Source organism: Sphaerodactylus townsendi, unplaced genomic scaffold (genome assembly GCF_021028975.2).
Source record: "Sphaerodactylus townsendi isolate TG3544 unplaced genomic scaffold, MPM_Stown_v2.3 scaffold_35, whole genome shotgun sequence".
Taxonomy (NCBI): domain Eukaryota; kingdom Metazoa; phylum Chordata; class Lepidosauria; order Squamata; family Sphaerodactylidae; genus Sphaerodactylus; species Sphaerodactylus townsendi.
In genome coordinates, this window is record NW_025950528.1 from 9,897 (window position 1) to 30,000 (window position 20,104).

Sequence of the window (20,104 nt, forward strand, 5' to 3'; positions counted from 1 at the left end):
TTCCCCTGGTGTGGTATCTCGGGCAGGAAGTAAAGTCTGAGAGTGGACAGAAGCTCTTCCCACACTCGGAGCATTTGTATGGGTTTTTTTTTTCTTGTGTGGATTCTTTGGTGTGAGATAAGATTTGAGTTCACACTGAAGGCCTTTCCGCACTCCAAGCATTTATTCGGTTTCTCTCCCATGTGAATTATCTTATGTTTGGTATAGTCTGTCTCACCAAAAGATGTAAGTGCCGTGAGTAGCACTTCAGTGGAAGAGAGAGAGAGTATCATCCTTCTGCAGTAGAAAAGAGTCCCTTGGCGTTTGGGGCGGGGCGGAGGGTTGGAGAGGGCTCGTGGTGCCTGGCACGGGAGAAACGTCCCATTCAGGATGATTCAGTCCCCGCCCCTCGCCCGAGGAGGCCCGAGTGACTTCCCGCCCCCCAACCGCCCCCAGAGGGCTCCTTATCAGACGGGGCGCACCGCAGCAGCCCCCCAGAAAGGAGGAGCAGCGGTGAGAGCCGGAGCCGAGAGCAGCCCCTTCCTCTTCTCTTCCCACCCAAGCATGGCCCTGCTGCCGCTGCTGCTGCCGCTGCTGCTGCTGGCCCCGCTGCCGCCCTTCGCCGCCCGCCCCGCCCCGACGGCGGTAACTGTGGGGGTGCTGCTGCCCGAGGATCCCCGGCGCTACCCCTGGGCTTTGCCGCGAGTCGGGGCCGCCCTGAACCTGGCCCTGGAGGCGCTGCAGCCCCAGCTGAGCCGGGCCGCCCTCGCCGTCCGCCCCGTCTTCGTCCCCGTGCAGGGCGACCGCGACTGCGACTTGGAAGGGGTGCAGCTGAAGGTGGTCGATCTGAAGGCCTCCCACGACCCCGACGTGCTGGTGGTGGGGAGCACCTGCGCCCTCGGGGAAGTCTTCACCGGCGTGGAAAGGTTGGCCGACCACTGGAGCCTGCCGCTTCTGATGGCCGGCGGCCCCGTCTGGAAGAACCACGTCCCCACGACGGTGCAGGCGTACCCGACGGGGCACGAGCTGAGCGTCTTGGCGCCCCACCTGCTGCGGCACTTCAACTGGACCTCCCGCGCCGTCTTCATCTTGGGTTCTGAACTCTCTGCCCTGTTCGGTTCTGAACCCGTTGCCCCGTTCGCCATGGAGGACTTGTTCCAGGTCGGCCCCAACTTCACTGCCCAGGGGCTCATCTACCACGGGCCGGACGAGGCTGTCCAGTTAATCCGGACCCACGGGCGAGGTGAGGCTGACCAGGTGGAACCTGCTGTGGCCGTTCAATTGGCCGGTGCCACCTTCGCTGCCCGCCTCTGCCAGCCTGTCGGGAGGGGTCCTCCTAGCCCACCCCCGGCCCGGGGGCTCAGATGCCAGAGTCCGCAGCACCCTGCCCCCACCCGCACCTGTGCTCCCTGGGGCGTCACACCTGGTTGCCCCCTTCTTCCTTGAGCGCAAGGGCAGGGAAGGGCAGAGGTGGTGGAATTGGAGGGCAGCGGGAGGGGGCCGAGAAGGCCACTCGTCTGGGGGCACGGGGAATGCAAACAAGGGATTCCGTTCCGAATACTTACACATTATTATTTGCATTATTTGTAACTGCAGGATAAATGGGGAGCTGTGTGAAATCCTGCGCTCTCTGTCCATACCCTGATTCTAACTGTATGAATGTTCTTTTGTCGTAATTTTCCATGTACTTTTAAAGGGTCTTTTTTGTGGGGGGTTTTTGGGGGCTGCTGTTGTCTGGTCTGGCACGTGGCCCTGGAGGCTTTCTTCTGAGCAAATATGTTGTGGGTGTGATCAAGGTGGATGGAAAGTCAGTTTATTCATGGGGTAGTTGACAATAATATGGCAAGCCTTTATTGGCATAGACAACAGTACAACAATAATAAAAAACGGATTAAAAAGCATATACAATACAGGAAATAAATGTTAGATTGAAGGAAATCTACTGGCGTTTGGTAATTTCCAGGAGAAAGTCTGCCACTATCATACAGAGAGAAGGATCAGGATTGTCCAACAAGTAGTGTAATCTAATTAAATCGGGGAGATGGGGTAAATGTAAAGGAGTAAGATTCACATACTTGGATCTGATTTCCTTGAATCTGAGACAGTGTAGTAATTGGTGGGCCAGAGATTCAACTGAGCCATCGTTACATGGGCACAATCTTTTCGCCTTTTCTTGCTTATTAAATCTGCTGTGTAACAAGGCAGAAGGCATAACATTAAATCTGGCCAGCATTATGGCTCTCCTTTGAGCAGGGTTTATTAAGCAAAACAGGTAGTTAAAAAAAAAGGATTGGTGGCTTTGAGCCATGCAGTCCGTGGACATTTGATGTGACATGATGGATCTCAGAGGTTGGGTCTGGTAGAATCCATTGGGAAAGTGGGTGGAGTCAGGAAAATTCTTCAGGGACACCTAGTTTGCTGCCCCACGGCAGGACCATAAAATGCTGGATCCCTGATTTTTACAGTTCTGGCCCTGGAGAGCTGTGAGGTAATAATAATTTCCTGTTCTTTCAGAAACCCTGGGGCCCTTTCCCCTGGGGCCAGGGGCCCTTTCCCCACTTTCCTTAAGCCCCGCGCTACTCTCCTCAAGTAGCGCGGGGTCCAGCTGCCTTCCCCACTTCAGGGGCGGCGAGAACGCAGCTGCCCCGACGCTGCCTCTCTCCCGCCCCCTCGACGCGCGGAATTCCTGGCGCCTTTTGAAATGGCGCCTTTTGACGACCCCGCACAGAGCGCGGGGTCGTGGGGAAGCCAGGGCGCGCGCCAGGAATTGCGCGCGCCGGGAATTGCCCGCAGCAAACCTCGGGCAAAGGTGAGTGGGGAAAGGGCCCCAGTTGCCATGTTTTGAATAAACCCACATACAGCTTTCTTCTACACGCGTATATCTAACTGCAAGGAAGTCCCAATGCATGTACACTCGACCAGTGATACTGCAGACTAGGATAAATGTTGGATTTGTACCTCACTTTCAGCTGTAGATGCGTTGTCTGTAACATGAGAGTCACTCAGTGCACATACAAGGACAATGAGATAAACTGGGTGATTAAATTGTAAGTGTGTCCGCTGTGATTTAGGGACAGGGTTTGCGTACAGTTCTTATGGATTCATGAGAATCTGTGCCCTGAATCTATGTTTTTTCTTCATGGCCCTGGCCAAAGAATTCAATTCATGATTTTATTGTGTGATTTGTGGACATCAGTGTGAGCATCTTCCTGCATATCAGGTGAGGCTCACTATGAAAATCATGAAGAGCCAGGAGGATTTCTGCCTTTGATTGATGTTTTTGGTCCCCTTGGTGGTGTCTTTGTTTTCTGGGGTAAAGTCTAGGAACATTGAGACATCTCACTTTACAGTGAATTTCAGTGGAGTCCATATAAAAGTCACAAGGGGTTATCCATTGGGGCACCATGAATTACTGCGTCTAAGAGTTTTAAAGGGATTGGAGCACCTTCCTTATGAGGAGAGGCTGCAATGTTTAGGACTCTTTAGTTTGGAGAGGAGACGTCTGAGGGGGTGGGTATGATTGAAGTCTATAAGATTATGCATGGGGTAGAAAATGTTGACCAAGAGACATTTGAGAGACATTTTTCTCTCTTTCTCACAATACTAGAACCAGGGGGCATACATTGAAAATGCTGGGGGGAAGAATTAGGACTAATAAAAGGAAACACTTCTTCACCCAAGGTGTGATCGGTATTTGGAATACGCTGCCACAGGTGGTGGTGATGGCCACTAACCTGGATAGCTTTATTTTATTATTATTTTTATTAAATTTAATAGACTGCCCTGCCCCCGAAGGGCTCAGTGGTAAGGGAGGGGGCTGGATCAGGCTGGGCTTGGACAGATTTATGGAGAACTCGATCTATGGCTACCAATCTTGATCCTCCTTGATCTAAGGTTGCAAATGCCTGGGCAGAACAGGTGCTCGGCAGCAGCAGCAGCGGCAGAAGGCCCTTGCTTTCACATCCCGCATGTGAGCTCCCAAAGGCATCAGGAGGGCCACTGCGAGTAGCAGAGTGCTGGACTAGATGGGCTCTGGTCTGATCCAGCAGGCTCGTTCTTATATTCTTTAAGGGCAATCTGGCAAAAAGATAATTTTCATTAAGAGTGTGTGTGGGGTGTGTGTGTGTGATCTTGATAGAAACCTAGATACTGGGACTCGAGAAAGGAGAGGGCTCTGCTGTGCCCATGTAATGAGGTGCCAAAGAAAGGGCATCCTTGTGCCCACATAACTTGTTTAAGTCAAGTTTTGTGCTTCGTGTGTGAGCAAGCATGCCCCAGTGCCCAGCCTCCTGGCCTCCATTCCTTCCTTTATGTCTGACAGATTCTTCTCTGGCCGGTGTGCTTCCTTGTCAGTGGTCTTCATCTGTGTGCCCCTGGAGACACTGCAGGAGATCATGCGTGTGGCGCAGGCCCAGAACATGACCAACGGTGACTATGTTTTCTTCCACCTGGACTGCTTTGGGGGAACCCTACAACCTCAGGGGCGTCACCAGGCAGCCAGGCCCTGGCACAGCAAGGAGGGCCAAGATGCAGGAGGTCTCCGAGAGGCCTTCCAGGTAGGGGCTACAGGGTGAGAGAGAAGGAGAGGAAAACTGGAGGGCGGAGGGTGGGCGCTCCCCAAAGAACTTTGCCTTCCCTGGTTTTGTTGTAGTGCAAAATTGAAGCTATGATGGGATCTGGGGAGGGTCACAGTTTAATGTGTTGATTCAAGACTCTCAGGAGCTTTAAGCAAAAATGAGTCCAGCGGTTCATCTGAGCAGGTGCAGAGATCTTATCCCTTTTGAGTGGGTGAGCGTAGCCAGACTCTTTGCCTTGAGACATGGGGGAGTTTGCTTCTGGGCTCCTCCAGACTGAGCCACATCACCTGCAGTGAGGGAGGGAGATTTGCAGAGGGGGGGGGGATCTGCCTTGGATGGGCAGCTGGAGGGGGTGTTGGGGAAGGCCGGCAGGAGAAGAGACGGTTTTACCTGGATGAAGCCAAGTGGAGCTCCTGGCCGCAGTTCTGTGTGTGGATCCAAGAGTCTGTGGCTCAGATTCCCTTGGCCCAAAGGGAGGGGAGAGAAGGCCATTTGGGGGGGGGGGTCTTCTCCTGGGAGAGGCAGGAACTTGTCTGTCTGCTAGGAGACCAGCCCTGGCAGAACCCTGGCCTGGCCAAACTGCTGCTGTGTCATCCAACCTGGCCAGGCCTGCCCTGGGGCCCCGGAAGGAGTCCCTGCCTTGACCTTTGTCTTCAACTGCAGACGGTGCTGGTGATCACCTTCCATGAGCCCCAAACCCCCGAATACCGGCATTTCCAGAGCCAGCTGATCCTGCGGGCCCAGAGAGATTTTGGCGTGGCACTCAATGACTCGCTGGTAAGTCCACACACCCACCCCTCCTGCCTCCTCCTCCCTTCTCTTATTATGGGGTGGAGAGCAGGGCCATGTGTCATTAGAGCTCTTGTTTTAGGAGAGCCCACCCTTCTCATGTCCCTTCCAGCAGTCTTGCCCCTGGCGTGACTCTCACCCTTCCTCTGAGTTTATCATGGGCCACCACGTGGCACTTCTGGTGGCTTCACACACACACACACCCCACCCCAGAGCTGTGTCCAGAGGGTTCCTCTTGTGGTGACCTCCAAGTCGAAGGGAGTGGCTGCCTCCAGGACAGGGGAGATGGGGGGCGGGGGGTAGGATAGTTCCTGATTGTTTCTCTCTGTTGCTTGCTGTCCCACCACAGGGGAAGCGCCTGGTGGCCGGCTGCTTCCACGATGCGCTGCTGCTGTATATCAGGGCATTGAACGAGACGCTGCATGAAGGAGGAACCAAGCGAGATACCAGCCACATCCTGGAAAAGATGAGGGACCTGAAAATCCAGGGTATGGGATGCTGGTGGGAGGTGAAAGGGTGGCAGTTTGGGTTACGGTGGCTGGTGGCTGGTGGGAGGAACCAAGTGGGCTGAGACACATCAGGCCAGGAGGAAGTGGGAGAGAGTGAAGGGGGAGGAGCCTGGCCATAGAGGAGGTGCCCCAGAGACTTTCCAGGAAGTGACCTCCGTCCTGAGCCTTGAGTGGCTACTGGAGATGATGTGCTTCCCCTGTCCCCTCTAGGTGTCACTGGGATAGTGAGCATGGACAGAGACATTAGGCGAGAGATGGATTTCGACTTGTGGAGCATGGCAGATGTGGAGAGTGGAGAATTCCAGGTGTGTGTGGGCGCAGCCAAGTTGGGACGCGGAGAGTGCCCAGGCTGCCCCATTTGGGCCCCTGCATGGCTTTGGGGAAATAATGAACCTGCATCCAAGAGCCCTGAGTGGGACTGGGGGACTTGAGGGCGGGTGGAGGGGCCCCAACCCTTCCAGTTTGTTCAATGGAGAGAGGGGCACCCTGGCGCTGTGATCTGTGATCTGAGCCCTTCCCCTTCTTCCCACAGGTGGTGGGCCATTATATGGGATCCGAGAAGCAGATCGACTGGTTGGGGCCCATCCATTGGAAGAAGGGGAGCCCTCCTCTCGACAACCCGCCTTGTGTCTTTGACACGGATGATCCCTCCTGTGGTAAGAGTGAGTGTGTCCAGGGTCAGAGAGGGGTTTCCTCTCCCTGGACGGGCCACGGTGGCTATTCCTGAGACCGGTCAGGCCACTCTGCCACCTCCAGTAGGGCTAGATCTGCCAGGCAGGACAGGGCTAAGTGGGGATGTTCAAGTATCCGCTGGGTTGCCAGAAGGTTCTGCTCTTTGGTTGTGAGCTCAGAGCTGGTTTTTCACAGAGCAGTTTCGCTGTTCATGAGCCTCTCATTGGGTACGTGTTCGCACACTGAATCAGTACAGTCAGTGTTCGACACATGAATGTTCTCGCACATCTGAATGGGTGTCTGGTCTCCTACTCACACAGGGCCACAATATGGCTCATTGCATAGCTGCCAATCCTAAAACACATTGAGAACAAAGTGATCATGGGCCAGTGATTACAGTGTTTCTTTTAAAGTCTTGCTGGTTGGTGTTCATTTCAGTCTGTGTTCATTGTCAAGGTTCGTTCTTGCACATATTCTCTCAGCCTTATAGGAGTTGTCGTCCTCGCTTTGTGTCATTTAATTCTTCCGGAGGAGCATCAGGTTCACTTTCGGTCCAGGTGCAAAATGGTTCAAAAGGGGGAGGGAAGCGAAACAGAAGTGCCACCACGTGTGTCCTTTTCTCCCCCATTCCTTCCACGTTCTTTTTGGATCACTTCTGAATGAGCCCTTCTCTTGGCTCGCCTGTTTTGGAGGGTTTGTCTTCGGATCAAGACAGAGGGCAAATCCAGATCCCCGAGCAAAGTACGGCTGGTTTTCCTCTGGTTTGAGACAGGCGTTCTGTGTGCCACGTCCAGGGCACCGTTCCACGCGCACGCCACAGCTTGAAGTGGTGGTCCCAGGCTCCTGGGCCGGTCAACGCTAAGTGGGCCTGCTCAAACCCTCACCAGGTGAGTTCATGATCTGCGTGCTGATTGGACCAGGAAATGGATGTATCGCGGGCAACCCAGCAATTCAGAAGTGTCTCAGGACTATTTGCAAGGTAAATTTTTCCATATTCAAACAGTGTAGCACATTCAGTGGTATTTCACTCTTTCTACTGGGAACAGTGGTGTAGCGCCTATGGGGGGCGTGATGCCCCGGGCATGACCTGGGGTGGGGGCAGGAGGGTGGGGTGGGGCAGTGGTGGGAGGCGGCACAGCAGGGGCGCAGGGCGTGCATGTGCCCCGGGCACAGTTCCTTCTCGCTCCGCCCCTGGCTGGGAGTCCTGCTCCCCTAGAAAGAGCCTTTATATCCTCTCACAGGTTCACCTCCAGTCATATAATAAACAAATAAACATCCAGCAAATGAATTGGTCAGAGAACAATGATAAATGTGATTTTTTGGGAAGTCCTTTAACTCTGTCCTATTTCCAAGCTTCATTACGCACACACTATTTCACTCAGCCTTGTGGGAATTGTAGTTTTCCATCCATGTTCTCTAATTATCTGAAAGACTGCCAATTTTGTCTTCTGCAAAAAGGGCCAAGGCACCCTGAAGGGAGCAGGAAATGAGATCGAAGCATCACAGCTGGGGCACAGCTGGGAAGCTGTGTAGCAACTGCTCCGGGGGCAGTCAGCAGCGAAGCCAACGGGTCTGAGGCTCAGCTCAGGAGCAATCACGGTTGTTGAAGGTGGGTTTTTTTGCCTGGGAAACCTGTTTGTCTCAAAGTTCATGGCATTCCTATCTCATTCTGACCCTCCCAATGAGAAATGTTTCTGCTTTATCCTATGGGCTTGTCCTTGAAAGCTGAAATAGAATGGGAAGGGTTCTAGGGCGGCTGGGTGAGGTCACACGTCGATTCCTGGAAAATCTGGGACATCAGTTTAGAGTTGGTTTGTCACTCCTCCATGCGGAGATAAGGGATAAGAGACTTTTCCTAGGACCTCAGAACTAAGAAAAGTTTCAGGGGGGTGAATCAGAATTGGAGGGTTTGAGGAGCCCAGAGTGGCAAGAGCCAGAGGTCGTATCTCTACCCGGCTTTTGATAGGAGGAAACCAGGGGAGGTGCTGGTGGTGCCAATGATGTCTGTTGGGGCAGTGGCATACCTAGGCAAACTGGCACCCTGGGCAAAAACTGAGTTTGATGCCCCCCATGGGTGGAGCAGCGCAGCTGCGGCACTCACCCTTCCTGGACGGCCCCAGCAGCCCAAGTTCACCGGTGGTGGAGCTCTCCGTCCTCCTGCTTTATCTCTAGTGGCTTGTGGGCCACCATACAGAGTGGGTGGGGCCTAGCCAGAGTGGGCAGGCCTTAGAAGTCAGGCGCCCCTGCGTGACTAACAATTTCTGTGCCTTGGGTAACTGCCCACTTTGCCCAATGAGCGGTATGGCACTGTGTTGGGGCCTGAGAGGGGGTTGAGCCCCCTGAGCTGAAGGCAGGTCCAAATATTCCTCCGGCCTGCTGTGATGGGGGAGGGATTGGTGTCCCTGAGGGCACTCTCCGTCTTCTCCAGCAGGGAGACTGCTGACAGCTTTGCTGAACTTTCAGATGGGTTTGGACACCAAAGGCTCTCCTGTGTGCCCCAACTTGGATCTCCATCTACAACCCAAAAAGCGAGTTTAGGAAAGGGACACTGGGGACCATGGACATAGGAAGTGCCCCTTCCCCGCCCCTGGAAGAATCCAGGAGCCCTCCCACCCAGGCTCAGTGGACTGGAGATGGTTTGCATCCAAACAGAGGCGTAGCTAGGGGAAATGGAGCCTGGTGAAAAATCTGAGTTTTGCGCCCTCCCCCCGGTATGGGTGGCTTCCCCATAACCCAAGGCCGCCCTCCCCCACTACGACCAAGGAACAATTTTTTGCACCATGTCATCTCAAAGTCACCATCACGTTATAGAACATGCCCCAACTCACAAATCTGAAAACAGCAAGGACTCCCTAGTTTAAACAACATTGAAAGTGATGCTGATTTTTATTTGGGGGGGGGGTCCATACTGAATCAGCATCACTTTTAATGTTGTTTAGACTAGAGAGCCCAGATTCTCCTTTCAAATCCACCTTAAAGGGAGAATCTGGGCTCCCTAGTTTAAACAACATTGAAAAGGATGCTGTTTCAGGGTAGATTCCCCACCCACCACCCAAACAGCATCACTTTCAAGGGTCGGTTGTTGTGGGTTTTCCCGGCTGCGTGACTGTGGTCTGGTAGATCTTGTCCCTAATGTTTCACTTGCATCTGTGGCTGGCATCTTCAGAGGTGTATCACATAGGGAAGTCTGTTATACACTGTGTCCAGACTTCTCTTATAACAGACTTCTCTCTGTGATACACCCCTGAAGATGCCAGCCACAGATGCAGGTAAAACATTCGGGACAAGATCTACCAGACCATGGTCATGCAGCCCATAAAACCCACAACAACCAGTTGAATCCATCTGTGAAAGCCTTCGACAATACTTTCAATGTTTTTTTTTAATGTAGGGAGCCCAGATTCTCCCTTTAAATCCATGCAGAAGGGAGGGGGTGATTTAAAGGGAGAATCTGTGGAAAATTGGAGGGTGCCTGTCAGGGGAGCAATGTTTAAGTTAGCAGTACCAAAATTTCAGGCTACTTTCAGGAGACTCTCTTGATGATACCCCCAGGTTTGGTGATGTTTGGTTCAGGGGGTCCAAAGTTATGGACCCTCGAAAGGGTAGCCCCATCTACTATTAGCTCCTGTTGAAAACAATGGGGAATGGGGGCACCACCTTTGGGAGTCCATAACGTTGGACCCCCTAAACCAAACTTCACCAAACCTGGCTGGTATCATCAGGAGTGTCGTCTGAGGGTAGCCTGAAATTTTGGTGCCGCTAGTCTAAAAACTGCGCCCCCTGCCAGCCGACAAAGTAAAAACACAAAAAAAATTAACATATATTTTTGATTTTGGCACTCCCTGCAGGCGTACACCCGGTGCATTCCCCCCCCCCCCCGTCCCCTGGTAGCTCCGCCTCTGCATCCAAACCAGGATCTTGTCTTTGGGACTGAGACAAGCAACTTTTCATAGACGTTTGGAGTTGGTCTAAACAGCCACGCCCTTGCCCAGATACCCAGACAACCTTAGCACTGAAACTCCGTAAACAAGGAGGTATGTACTTCTGGGGGAGGGTGTGTTTCTTTCCAGAAAGGCTGCAATGTGGGCTCTTTTTGAGAGTCCAAACTCTGAAAACTATCCTCTTTTGTAGCTGCGAAACTACATCATGAAGGATGTCCGGATGAGACCTGCGTCTTGGCCAACAGAATCTTTTCTGCCACAGAAGCAATTCCTTCATCATGATGCATCCAACACTTTCCTGACTGCCTCCTCAAGGTCTTCTGACTGTGGAAGGAGGGAACTCTTTCAGAAGAATCTACTAAAGAAATTCCTGACAGCTGGAGCAGTTCCTCGGTGGAACAGGCTTGGGGGCTCTCCTTCTTTGGAGGTTTTAGAGCAGAGCCTAGATGCTGATGCTGTGGACTTAGGCAGGTCAAGAGAGGAAGGGCCGGAGGGGATGAGTGAGTCCTTGCCCTTTCTTACAATGCTGATCCACCACTTTGAGGTCAGGAAGGAATTTTCCTCCAGGCCAGATTGATCAGGGATCCTGGAGGTTTTTTGCCTTCTTCTAGGCATAGAGCACTGGAGGGAAAAGGGGAGAGGTAGTTGTGAATTTCCTGAGTTGTGTAGGCGGTTGGACTAGATGACCCCTAAAGTCCCTTCCAGCTCTGTGTTTCTAAAGAGCAGCCTGTCCAGAAAACAACCATTGCTTTTCTGCAGAGGAGCTTGATTCACACTCGACCCCTATCTTCCTTCTGGACTATCTCCTCACTGTAGTGATTGTTGTAATTTAGAAGCATCCTTATAGGAACATAAAGGATAGGAATTTACAGAGGATCCCTGCTGGTTCCAGGCAAAAGGACTCGGAGAGCATTCAGGGGGACTTGGGGAATACTTTGTTTGGCAATAAGCTAATACATTTACTTTTACTTGCTGTGTCCATTGTATGATTGAATCTTAGCTTGTCATACCCACAGCCAGCCATTCAATCAATCAAGCCTTTATTGACATAAACAATAAACATAAATACATCAAGAGAAACACTGGTAAAAACATGGATACACAGAGCAAAGAATAAAATGTTGGGTAAATAATTGTTGCTGGCTTTTGATAATTTCCAAAAAGAACTCTGCCACTATCACACAGAAGGGAGGATCTGGATTATCCAGCAAGTAAAGTAATCTAAATAAATCAGGGTGATCGGTTGAAAATAAAGGAGTAAGATTCACATACTTGGATCTGATTTCCTTGAATCTGGGATGATATAATAATTGGCGGGCCAAAGATTCGACTAAGCCAGCATTACATAGGCACAATCTATTAGACTTTTCTTGATTGTTAAATCTACCATGAGACAAGGTGGAGGGCATAACATTAAACCTGGCGAGCATTATAGCTCTCCTTTGAGAGGGATTTATTAAACAATACAAGTAGTGAACCAGGTGGCCCTGTTCAAATGGGATTAAAAAATACAGTTTTCTTGGCTGCAGTGACTGAAGTGAAAAACTCTCTATCCAATAATTGGCCTTTTAATTTTTTATAGGCTTCAAAGTAGGACAAGGAGCACAGTGAATCCACTGGCAGTCCTATGGAAACCATTTTCTTTTTTGATTATGGAAAACCAGGGGTTGGCCTGGGCAACGGAGAGCAAGCGATGAACCAGGGAATTGCAATCCGAGAGAAAGTGAATCCGCAGCCAGAATCTAAAGTGACAGCCATTCATTCATGGCCCAAGGAATGGGGGAGCTGCAGCTGAGGCACACGTGCGCCCTGCGCCCCTGCCATGCCCATGCACCAGCTCGCGCCCGGTGCATCGCGCACCCCCTCCCCGCCCCCTTGGCACTACGCCACTGCATTCATTCACTCTTTTGCATCTTTTGATTTCTCTTCTCCCTTGATGTTGCCTTTTAGCACTGGAATTCAGAGATTTACTGCCTCTCTATGTGCAGGTTCCTTTGACTCACCATGGCTTAGCCACTGGTAGTCCCCTTCTCCATGAATCTGTCAAATCCCCCCTTTCCAGCGCATTATAGCTCCCTTCCTTGGGATTGCCTGTCATGCCCTCAACAATGCCTCTTCTCAGCATGTGACCCTGAATTCCTAGTCTACAACAGTGCAGGACTTACAGGCACGAAATCCTAAATAGATATACTCAGATCTATTTCGAATTGGCTCAAGCAGGTTTCTGGAGAAAAGGTTAATAAGGCTAAACATGGTAAAAAAAACAACCATGGTATGCCATTGTAAGCCGCCCTGAGCCCATTGGGGGTAAAGGTAAAAGTTAAGTTTCCCCTTCAGTTGTGTCCGACCCTGGAGTACCACTACGAGCAGTTATTTCAAAGGCAAGCCTCTTTTGTGGGGTAGTTTGCCATTGCTTTCCCCGGCTATTCTTTACCCCTAGGTACTCATTTACCCACTAAGAAATGGATGGATGGCTGAGTTGACCATGAGCCAGCTGCCAGGATATCTGACCCACAGGGGGCTCGAACTCCTGACCGTGTGAGTGGCAGGGCAAGCACTTAACCACTACACCAGGTGGCTCCTCCAGTGGAGGCTGGGCGGGGTATAGTATGAATGAATGAATGAATGAATAGTCCGAACTGAGTTAATGAGAAAAAAAGGGTTTCATGTTTCAGAAATCCACCCAAAGGCGGGCGAGGGGGCAGGGCCCGGCGGAGGTTGGCTTCAACAGGCCCGGCGGCGTTACCTAGGCAACACGCGCGCGGCCTAGCGGCGGATTTGAAGCCTGCTCGCCGCGCTGGTCGGCTGGACATGTCTCTGCTCAGGGGCAGCCGCTTCCCGACGGCGGCTAGGAAAAAGCAGCCAAAGGCCCGAAGGAAGAAGCCGCTGGCTAAGCAGGAGTGGGACGTAAGTCCGAGCGTGGAAATGATCTCCGCCTCGCTCTGAATTGACTCCGAATCAGAACCCCTCCCAGAGCACTCAAAGGAGCACTCAAACTCGAACAGTTTCCCCGGTTTAGATGAACGGGTGCCGCTTTGCACGAAAACAAGCAGGAACCTATGGGAAAAGTTGCGTGGTGTGACTGCTCGTGCGAGAAATGTCGCTGCAAATGCAAGGAATGTCTTTACAAGGGCAAGCAGTGTCTTTGCAAATGCGAGAAATGTCTTTACAAAGACGTTTGCAAAGACATTTCTTGCACTTCTACCGGTAGATTTGTGGGACGGGAGATATTATTTGCTTCTCTTCTGCAATGACAGAGGAAGGGATTGAACGTAGCCCTATTTCTAATGTTACTTATTTAGGACGTTTTTATCCAACCCCGCTCTCCAAGGAGTTCAGAGCAGTGTGCATATTTCTCCCTCGTCTGAGTTATCCTACTCAGAGCCCTGTAAGGTAGGTTAGGCTCAGAAACAGCAACTGGTCCAAGGTGATTCGTATGAGGGGGTCTGAGTGGTCTCCTGGATTCTAGAACTGACACTTCAGCCACTTCCGGGTTTTATTATTTTAGAAAATTTATGTTGTTGTCTTTTAAGATAAGCATAAATTGGGAGGGGGGAATAATTCCTGTCTGGAAGTGGGATGGTCATCGACAGCTTTGTGTTTTTAAGATGCTTCCAACTCATGGTGTCCGTGTGAATCAATGTCCCCCACACCATCCTATCATTATTATTATTATTATTATTATTATTATTGGTCTTGATAGACCTCCCAACCCCCGAAGGGCTCTGGGTGGTGTACAATGAGACATAGAACAAATACAATGTAAGATCTCATAAATACAATATAGCAATAAAACATTAAGGCTCATTCCGCACATGCAGAATAATGCACTTTCAAACTGCTTTCAGTGCTCTTTAAAGCTGTGCGGAATAGCAAAATCCACTTGGAAACAGTTGTGAAAGTGGTTTGAAAACGCATTATTTTGCGTGTGTGGAAGGGGCCCAAATTCATTGCAAACTGAGGGCCACGGCTTCCATTTAGTCAATCCATCTAATGGTGGGTCTTCTTTTCCTGCTGCCTTTCAACTTTTTCTAGTGTTATTGCTTAATCCAGTGACTCTTGTCTTATTGTGTGACCAAAAAGTATAACAGCCTCAGTTAGTCCTTTTAGGTTCTAGGGACAGTTCAGGCTTGATTTGATCTAGAACCCAATTATTTAGATTTTTTTGGTATCCTCAAAAGTCACCCCCACCCCCCAAAAATGGATGTTTAAAAGTTTCACGTGGGTAGTCGTGTGAGTCCGCACTAGAAGAGTAAGATTTGAGTCCGATAGCACCTTAGAGACAACAAGATTTTTAGGGTACGAACGTGCTTTCAAGAGTCAAAGCTCTGATGACGAGAACTTGGACTCAAAAGTTTATACCCTGGAAAGCTTTTTCATCTTTAAGATCCTACCAAAGTCGAAATCTTATTCTATTTTTAAGGATATTTGCATATCTAATTTATATCTATACGTTCAATTGATTACTTAAACTGTAATATAACTTTCCGTTATCCAGGTCCATCGGTGGTAGGGGAACTTTCCACGCAGCCCCTGCTCCCCCTTCTTCCCGCTCATTCTCTTTAATTCCTCCCAGATAGCTACGCCTATGGTGCTCCAATTGGCCATGCTGGCAGGGGCTGATGGGAATTGTAGTCAATGAACATCTGGAACACCATAGGTTGGTCACCCCTTTTCCGGCTGTCTGGAGCATTCTGTGGCTAGTCAGGAACTGAGCTTCTGTCAAACGTCTGGGTTTGCTGGATGCAAACAGAAGCCGGACCGAAGGACAGACCTAATAAAGACTATCCCCCGGACAAGAGGCACCTATTTGGATGTGAAATAAAAAACAGTGATAATGCTGCTGCTCAGCTTCTTCAGATACAACAGGAGGTCTCAGAATAAGCATTTCGTCGTCCATAGGAGGCCTGTTTGTTTATGATCTGGAGTATTTTATTGATTTCTCTCCCTGAGGGCCATAAATTTACATTCAGAGCTTCGTCTGTGGAAGGTGCTGGGGTTCACAAGAATTTCAAATCAAAATTATTAGATTCAAGTCCAGTATGGGTTTTTGGGGAGTATATTCTGGTGCACGTTTATTTGGAATCTGTCCCAAGGGTGAAGCTGCTCTCCAAGTAAATGTGCATAAAGTTATAACTTTCCAGCCTGATCCAAATGCATCCCATACAGCAACACTCATGGGACATTAAAAACCTCTAGGTCCTCAAGGCCCTGGCAAAGCTAAGCAGGGTCAGCCCTTCTTACTACTGTATTTGGATGATCTACCACCAAGTAATACCAGGGTCTCTGTGCAGAGGAAGGCAATGGCAAACCGCCTCTGCTAGTCCCCTGCCTTGAAAACTTTATTGGGTTGCCATAAGTCAGTGATGGCGAACCTATGGCACGGGTGCCAGAGGTGGCACTCAGAGCCCTCTCTGTGGGCACGCATGCACAGAGTTCATCACAGATTCCCCCCTACACACACACACACACATCTAGGCTGGTAGGTAACCCTGTTCTGTTAAACCCCGCTGATTTTCATGGGAAGAACTAAAAGACAATCCTTTACCTGGGAGTAAGCTCGGTTGCTGACAATGGGGCTTGCTTCTAAACCCTCCTAGGGTCGTGATTCACCCATTCGAAGCGTTGCACGATTGCTTCAAAGCAAAGCCGCCAACTACCACCAAGCTTACTCCCAAGTAATGCGCGCCTTGGAGCCAACCATTTTTTCTAAACTAAAACCTCAGTATTCAGGTTAAATGGACGTGTTGGCACGTTGCGATAAATAAGTGGGTTTTGGGTTGCAGTTTGGGCACTCGGTCTCGAAAAGGTTCGCCATCACTGCCATAAGTTGTCTGCGATTTGACAACACTTTACATACACACACAGCTCTGCAAGGAAGAATCTAGAAAACGGCCATCGCTGCTGACAAAATAACGCTCGATACCGAGTCGTGAGTCAATGGAGTAAGACATTTTGTCTTGTCCTTCCTTCAAGGAGCATCGGGCAGTGCATGTGATTTTTTAAAAAAACCTTGCTTAAAAAAAGAGAAACCTTATAACTCAATGATGCTTGCTTGGAAAGAAGCCCTCCTTTGGTCAGTTGATTTTACGAGTCACTTTCTATTAAACGTTTGCAACCTTGATTTCTGGTCCTTGTGAAGAGCTAGTGGGGTGTTGGGGACCTGGCACTTAGGTGAATGCCGAGAAACTGACCCATTGGTTGTGCTTGGGCCTTTCTGCTCTTGACTTGTGATGTCTTTTGTCCCAGGCCACTGTTCACGACCTCACCGTACACCGGGCTACTCCTGAGGAACTGGTAAGCTGGAGTTCCTATGTTGGCTAGAACGATGCTTATGACAAAACAGGGCTTTATTGTTTGTTTAAACCCGCCTGCCCTGGTCTTTTGTAATGAACTTTTCCCATGCCTGCTGCCCATCTTTGTGTAACGTTTGGTCTCTTTGCTCCGTCCCTCCTCCCCAAACGAAGGTTGCTTTTGGTCTCTGAGCTTAGTTGAGAAGCCAAGCAACTGGGGAGCAAACTGTTGGTATCGGGAGCAGAGGAGCATTTGCCGAAACGAGCCACTTTTTTCCCCTGCCATCAAGTTGCAGCTGACTTATGGCAACCCTGTCACGCACAGGTGTCAAACTCGCCCCCCTCCAGATGTTATGGACTACAGTTCCCATCATCCCCTGCCAGCATGATGGGAACTGTGCTCCATAACATCTGGAGGGCCGCGAGTTTGACACCTGTGCTAGGGTTTTCAAGGCAAGAGATGTTCAGAAGTGGTTTGTCGTTGCCTGCCTCCATGTCACGCCTCTGGTGTTTCTTGGAGGTCTCCCACCCTTGTGAGGGTCAAGGCTGTGAGTACGTGACTGGCCCAAGGTCACCCAGCAAGTTTCCATGGCAGAGCGGGGATTCGAACCTGGGGATTCACAGATCCTAGTCTGACACCTTAACCGCTGCACCGCGCTGGCTCTCAGTCCATTTGTGCTGGAGCCGCATCAAGGCGTGTCCGAGCAAGAGTCTGTTGGGCCACTGCAGGCCTCTGCTTGTATATTTCATGAGCTTGATATGTTTAACATGATGAGATTCTTGACTACTACCAATTTAAAAGTTTTAACTTTTGGTGATGTTTGTGACTGCTCAGAAACGAAACGGTACTTGGCGGGCCTTCTAGTCGGCCACCTTGTCTCATTTCTTTTCGTTCTTTTCTCTCCTCAAGTGCGGAGAGATGGATTTAAACAGAATAACTTGTTCTTAGCACCACGGTGCCTGTATCAAGTACCCTGCTTTCTCCTAAGAGCACTGGGCAGCACTAGGGGGATTCCCTTAAATGTTATATTTTCATTTTAGAAGTGTCCAATGGGAAGATTGCAGGTAGTCTGCAATAAACCCCCAAGCTCACATCCAAATGGTTGTGGTGGGTTTTCCGGGCTGCGTGGCCGTGGTCCGGTAGATCTTGTTCCTAACGTTTTGCCTGCATCTGTGGCTGGCATCTTCAGAGGTGTATCACAGAGGGAAGTCTGTTACACAGACACAGCGTGACAAACTTCCCTCTGTGATACACCTCTGAAGATGCCAGCCACAGTGGGGGGGGGGGTGGGGGGGGGGGGGGGTGGGGGGGGGGGGGGGTGGGGGGGGGGGGGGGTGGGGGGGGGGGGGGGTGGGGGGGGGGGGGGGTGGGGGGGGGGGGGGGTGGGGGGGGGGGGGGGTGGGGGGGGGGGGGGGTGGGGGGGGGGGGGGGTGGGGGGGGGGGGGGGTGGGGGGGGGGGGGGGTGGGGGGGGGGGGGGGTGGGGGGGGGGGGGGGTGGGGGGGGGGGGGGGTGGGGGGGGGGGGGGGTGGGGGGGGGGGGGGGTGGGGGGGGGGGGGGGTGGGGGGGGGGGGGGGTGGGGGGGGGGGGGGGTGGGGGGGGGGGGGGGTGGGGGGGGGGGGGGGTGGGGGGGGGGGGGGGTGGGGGGGGGGGGGGGTGGGGGGGGGGGGGGGTGGGGGGGGGGGGGGGTGGGGGGGGGGGGGGGTGGGGGGGGGGGGGGGTGGGGGGGGGGGGGGGTGGGGGGGGGGGGGGGTGGGGGGGGGGGGGGGTGGGGGGGGGGGGGGGTGGGGGGGGGGGGGGGTGGGGGGGGGGGGGGGTGGGGGGGGGGGGGGGTGGGGGGGGGGGGGGGTGGGGGGGGGGGGGGGTGGGGGGGGGGGGGGGTGGGGGGGGGGGGGGGTGGGGGGGGGGGGGGGTGGGGGGGGGGGGGGGTGGGGGGGGGGGGGGGTGGGGGGGGGGGGGGGTGGGGGGGGGGGGGGGTGGGGGGGGGGGGGGGTGGGGGGGGGGGGGGGTGGGGGGGGGGGGGGGTGGGGGGGGGGGGGGGTGGGGGGGGGGGGGGGTGGGGGGGGGGGGGGGTGGGGGGGGGGGGGGGTGGGGGGGGGGGGGGGTGGGGGGGGGGGGGGGTGGGGGGGGGGGGGGGTGGGGGGGGGGGGGGGTGGGGGGGGGGGGGGGTGGGGGGGGGGGGGGGTGGGGGGGGGGGGGGGTGGGGGGGGGGGGGGGTGGGGGGGGGGGGGGGTGGGGGGGGGGGGGGGTGGGGGGGGGGGGGGGTGGGGGGGGGGGGGGGTGGGGGGGGGGGGGGGTGGGGGGGGGGGGGGGTGGGGGGGGGGGGGGGTGGGGGGGGGGGGGGGTGGGGGGGGGGGGGGGTGGGGGGGGGGGGGGGTGGGGGGGGGGGGGGGTGGGGGGGGGGGGGGGTGGGGGGGGGGGGGGGTGGGGGGGGGGGGGGGTGGGGGGGGGGGGGGGTGGGGGGGGGGGGGGGTGGGGGGGGGGGGGGGTGGGGGGGGGGGGGGGTGGGGGGGGGGGGGGGTGGGGGGGGGGGGGGGTGGGGGGGGGGGGGGGTGGGGGGGGGGGGGGGTGGGGGGGGGGGGGGGTGGGGGGGGGGGGGGGTGGGGGGGGGGGGGGGTGGGGGGGGGGGGGGGTGGGGGGGGGGGGGGGTGGGGGGGGGGGGGGGTGGGGGGGGGGGGGGGTGGGGGGGGGGGGGGGTGGGGGGGGGGGGGGGTGGGGGGGGGGGGGGGTGGGGGGGGGGGGGGGTGGGGGGGGGGGGGGGTGGGGGGGGGGGGGGGTGGGGGGGGGGGGGGGTGGGGGGGGGGGGGGGTGGGGGGGGGGGGGGGTGGGGGGGGGGGGGGGTGGGGGGGGGGGGGGGTGGGGGGGGGGGGGGGTGGGGGGGGGGGGGGGTGGGGGGGGGGGGGGGTGGGGGGGGGGGGGGGTGGGGGGGGGGGGGGGTGGGGGGGGGGGGGGGTGGGGGGGGGGGGGGGTGGGGGGGGGGGGGGGTGGGGGGGGGGGGGGGTGGGGGGGGGGGGGGGTGGGGGGGGGGGGGGGTGGGGGGGGGGGGGGGTGGGGGGGGGGGGGGGTGGGGGGGGGGGGGGGTGGGGGGGGGGGGGGGTGGGGGGGGGGGGGGGTGGGGGGGGGGGGGGGTGGGGGGGGGGGGGGGTGGGGGGGGGGGGGGGTGGGGGGGGGGGGGGGTGGGGGGGGGGGGGGGTGGGGGGGGGGGGGGGTGGGGGGGGGGGGGGGTGGGGGGGGGGGGGGGTGGGGGGGGGGGGGGGTGGGGGGGGGGGGGGGTGGGGGGGGGGGGGGGTGGGGGGGGGGGGGGGTGGGGGGGGGGGGGGGTGGGGGGGGGGGGGGGTGGGGGGG

General features: G+C 54.9%; 1 protein-coding gene across 1 annotated transcript; it reads left to right on the forward strand.

Annotated features, from left to right (window-relative positions):
* The first annotated feature begins 369 nt into the window (after positions 1-369).
* Positions 370-7,125, forward strand: LOC125425380 (atrial natriuretic peptide receptor 2-like). The gene is made up of 6 exons (XM_048482993.1): positions 370-1,222; positions 4,333-4,535; positions 5,220-5,333; positions 5,701-5,833; positions 6,065-6,159; positions 6,387-7,125. Exons 1-6 carry the CDS (start codon positions 370-372, stop codon positions 6,579-6,581), a joined length of 1,593 nt encoding a protein of 530 aa, XP_048338950.1. The 3' UTR covers positions 6,582-7,125.
* The last annotated feature ends 12,979 nt before the right edge of the window (positions 7,126-20,104 follow it).

Bases quoted from the DNA above. Each gene is read 5' to 3' on its own strand.
- LOC125425380 (XM_048482993.1), top strand. From the start codon at position 370: ATGATTCAGTCCCCGCCCCTCGCCCGAGGAGGCCCGAGTGACTTCCCG. The intron at 1,223-4,332 runs GTGAGGCTGACC...CTTCCTTGTCAG, and splicing joins AATCCGGACCCACGGGCGAG to TGGTCTTCATCTGTGTGCCC. The intron at 5,334-5,700 runs GTAAGTCCACAC...CCACAGGGGAAG, and splicing joins TGGCACTCAATGACTCGCTG to CGCCTGGTGGCCGGCTGCTT.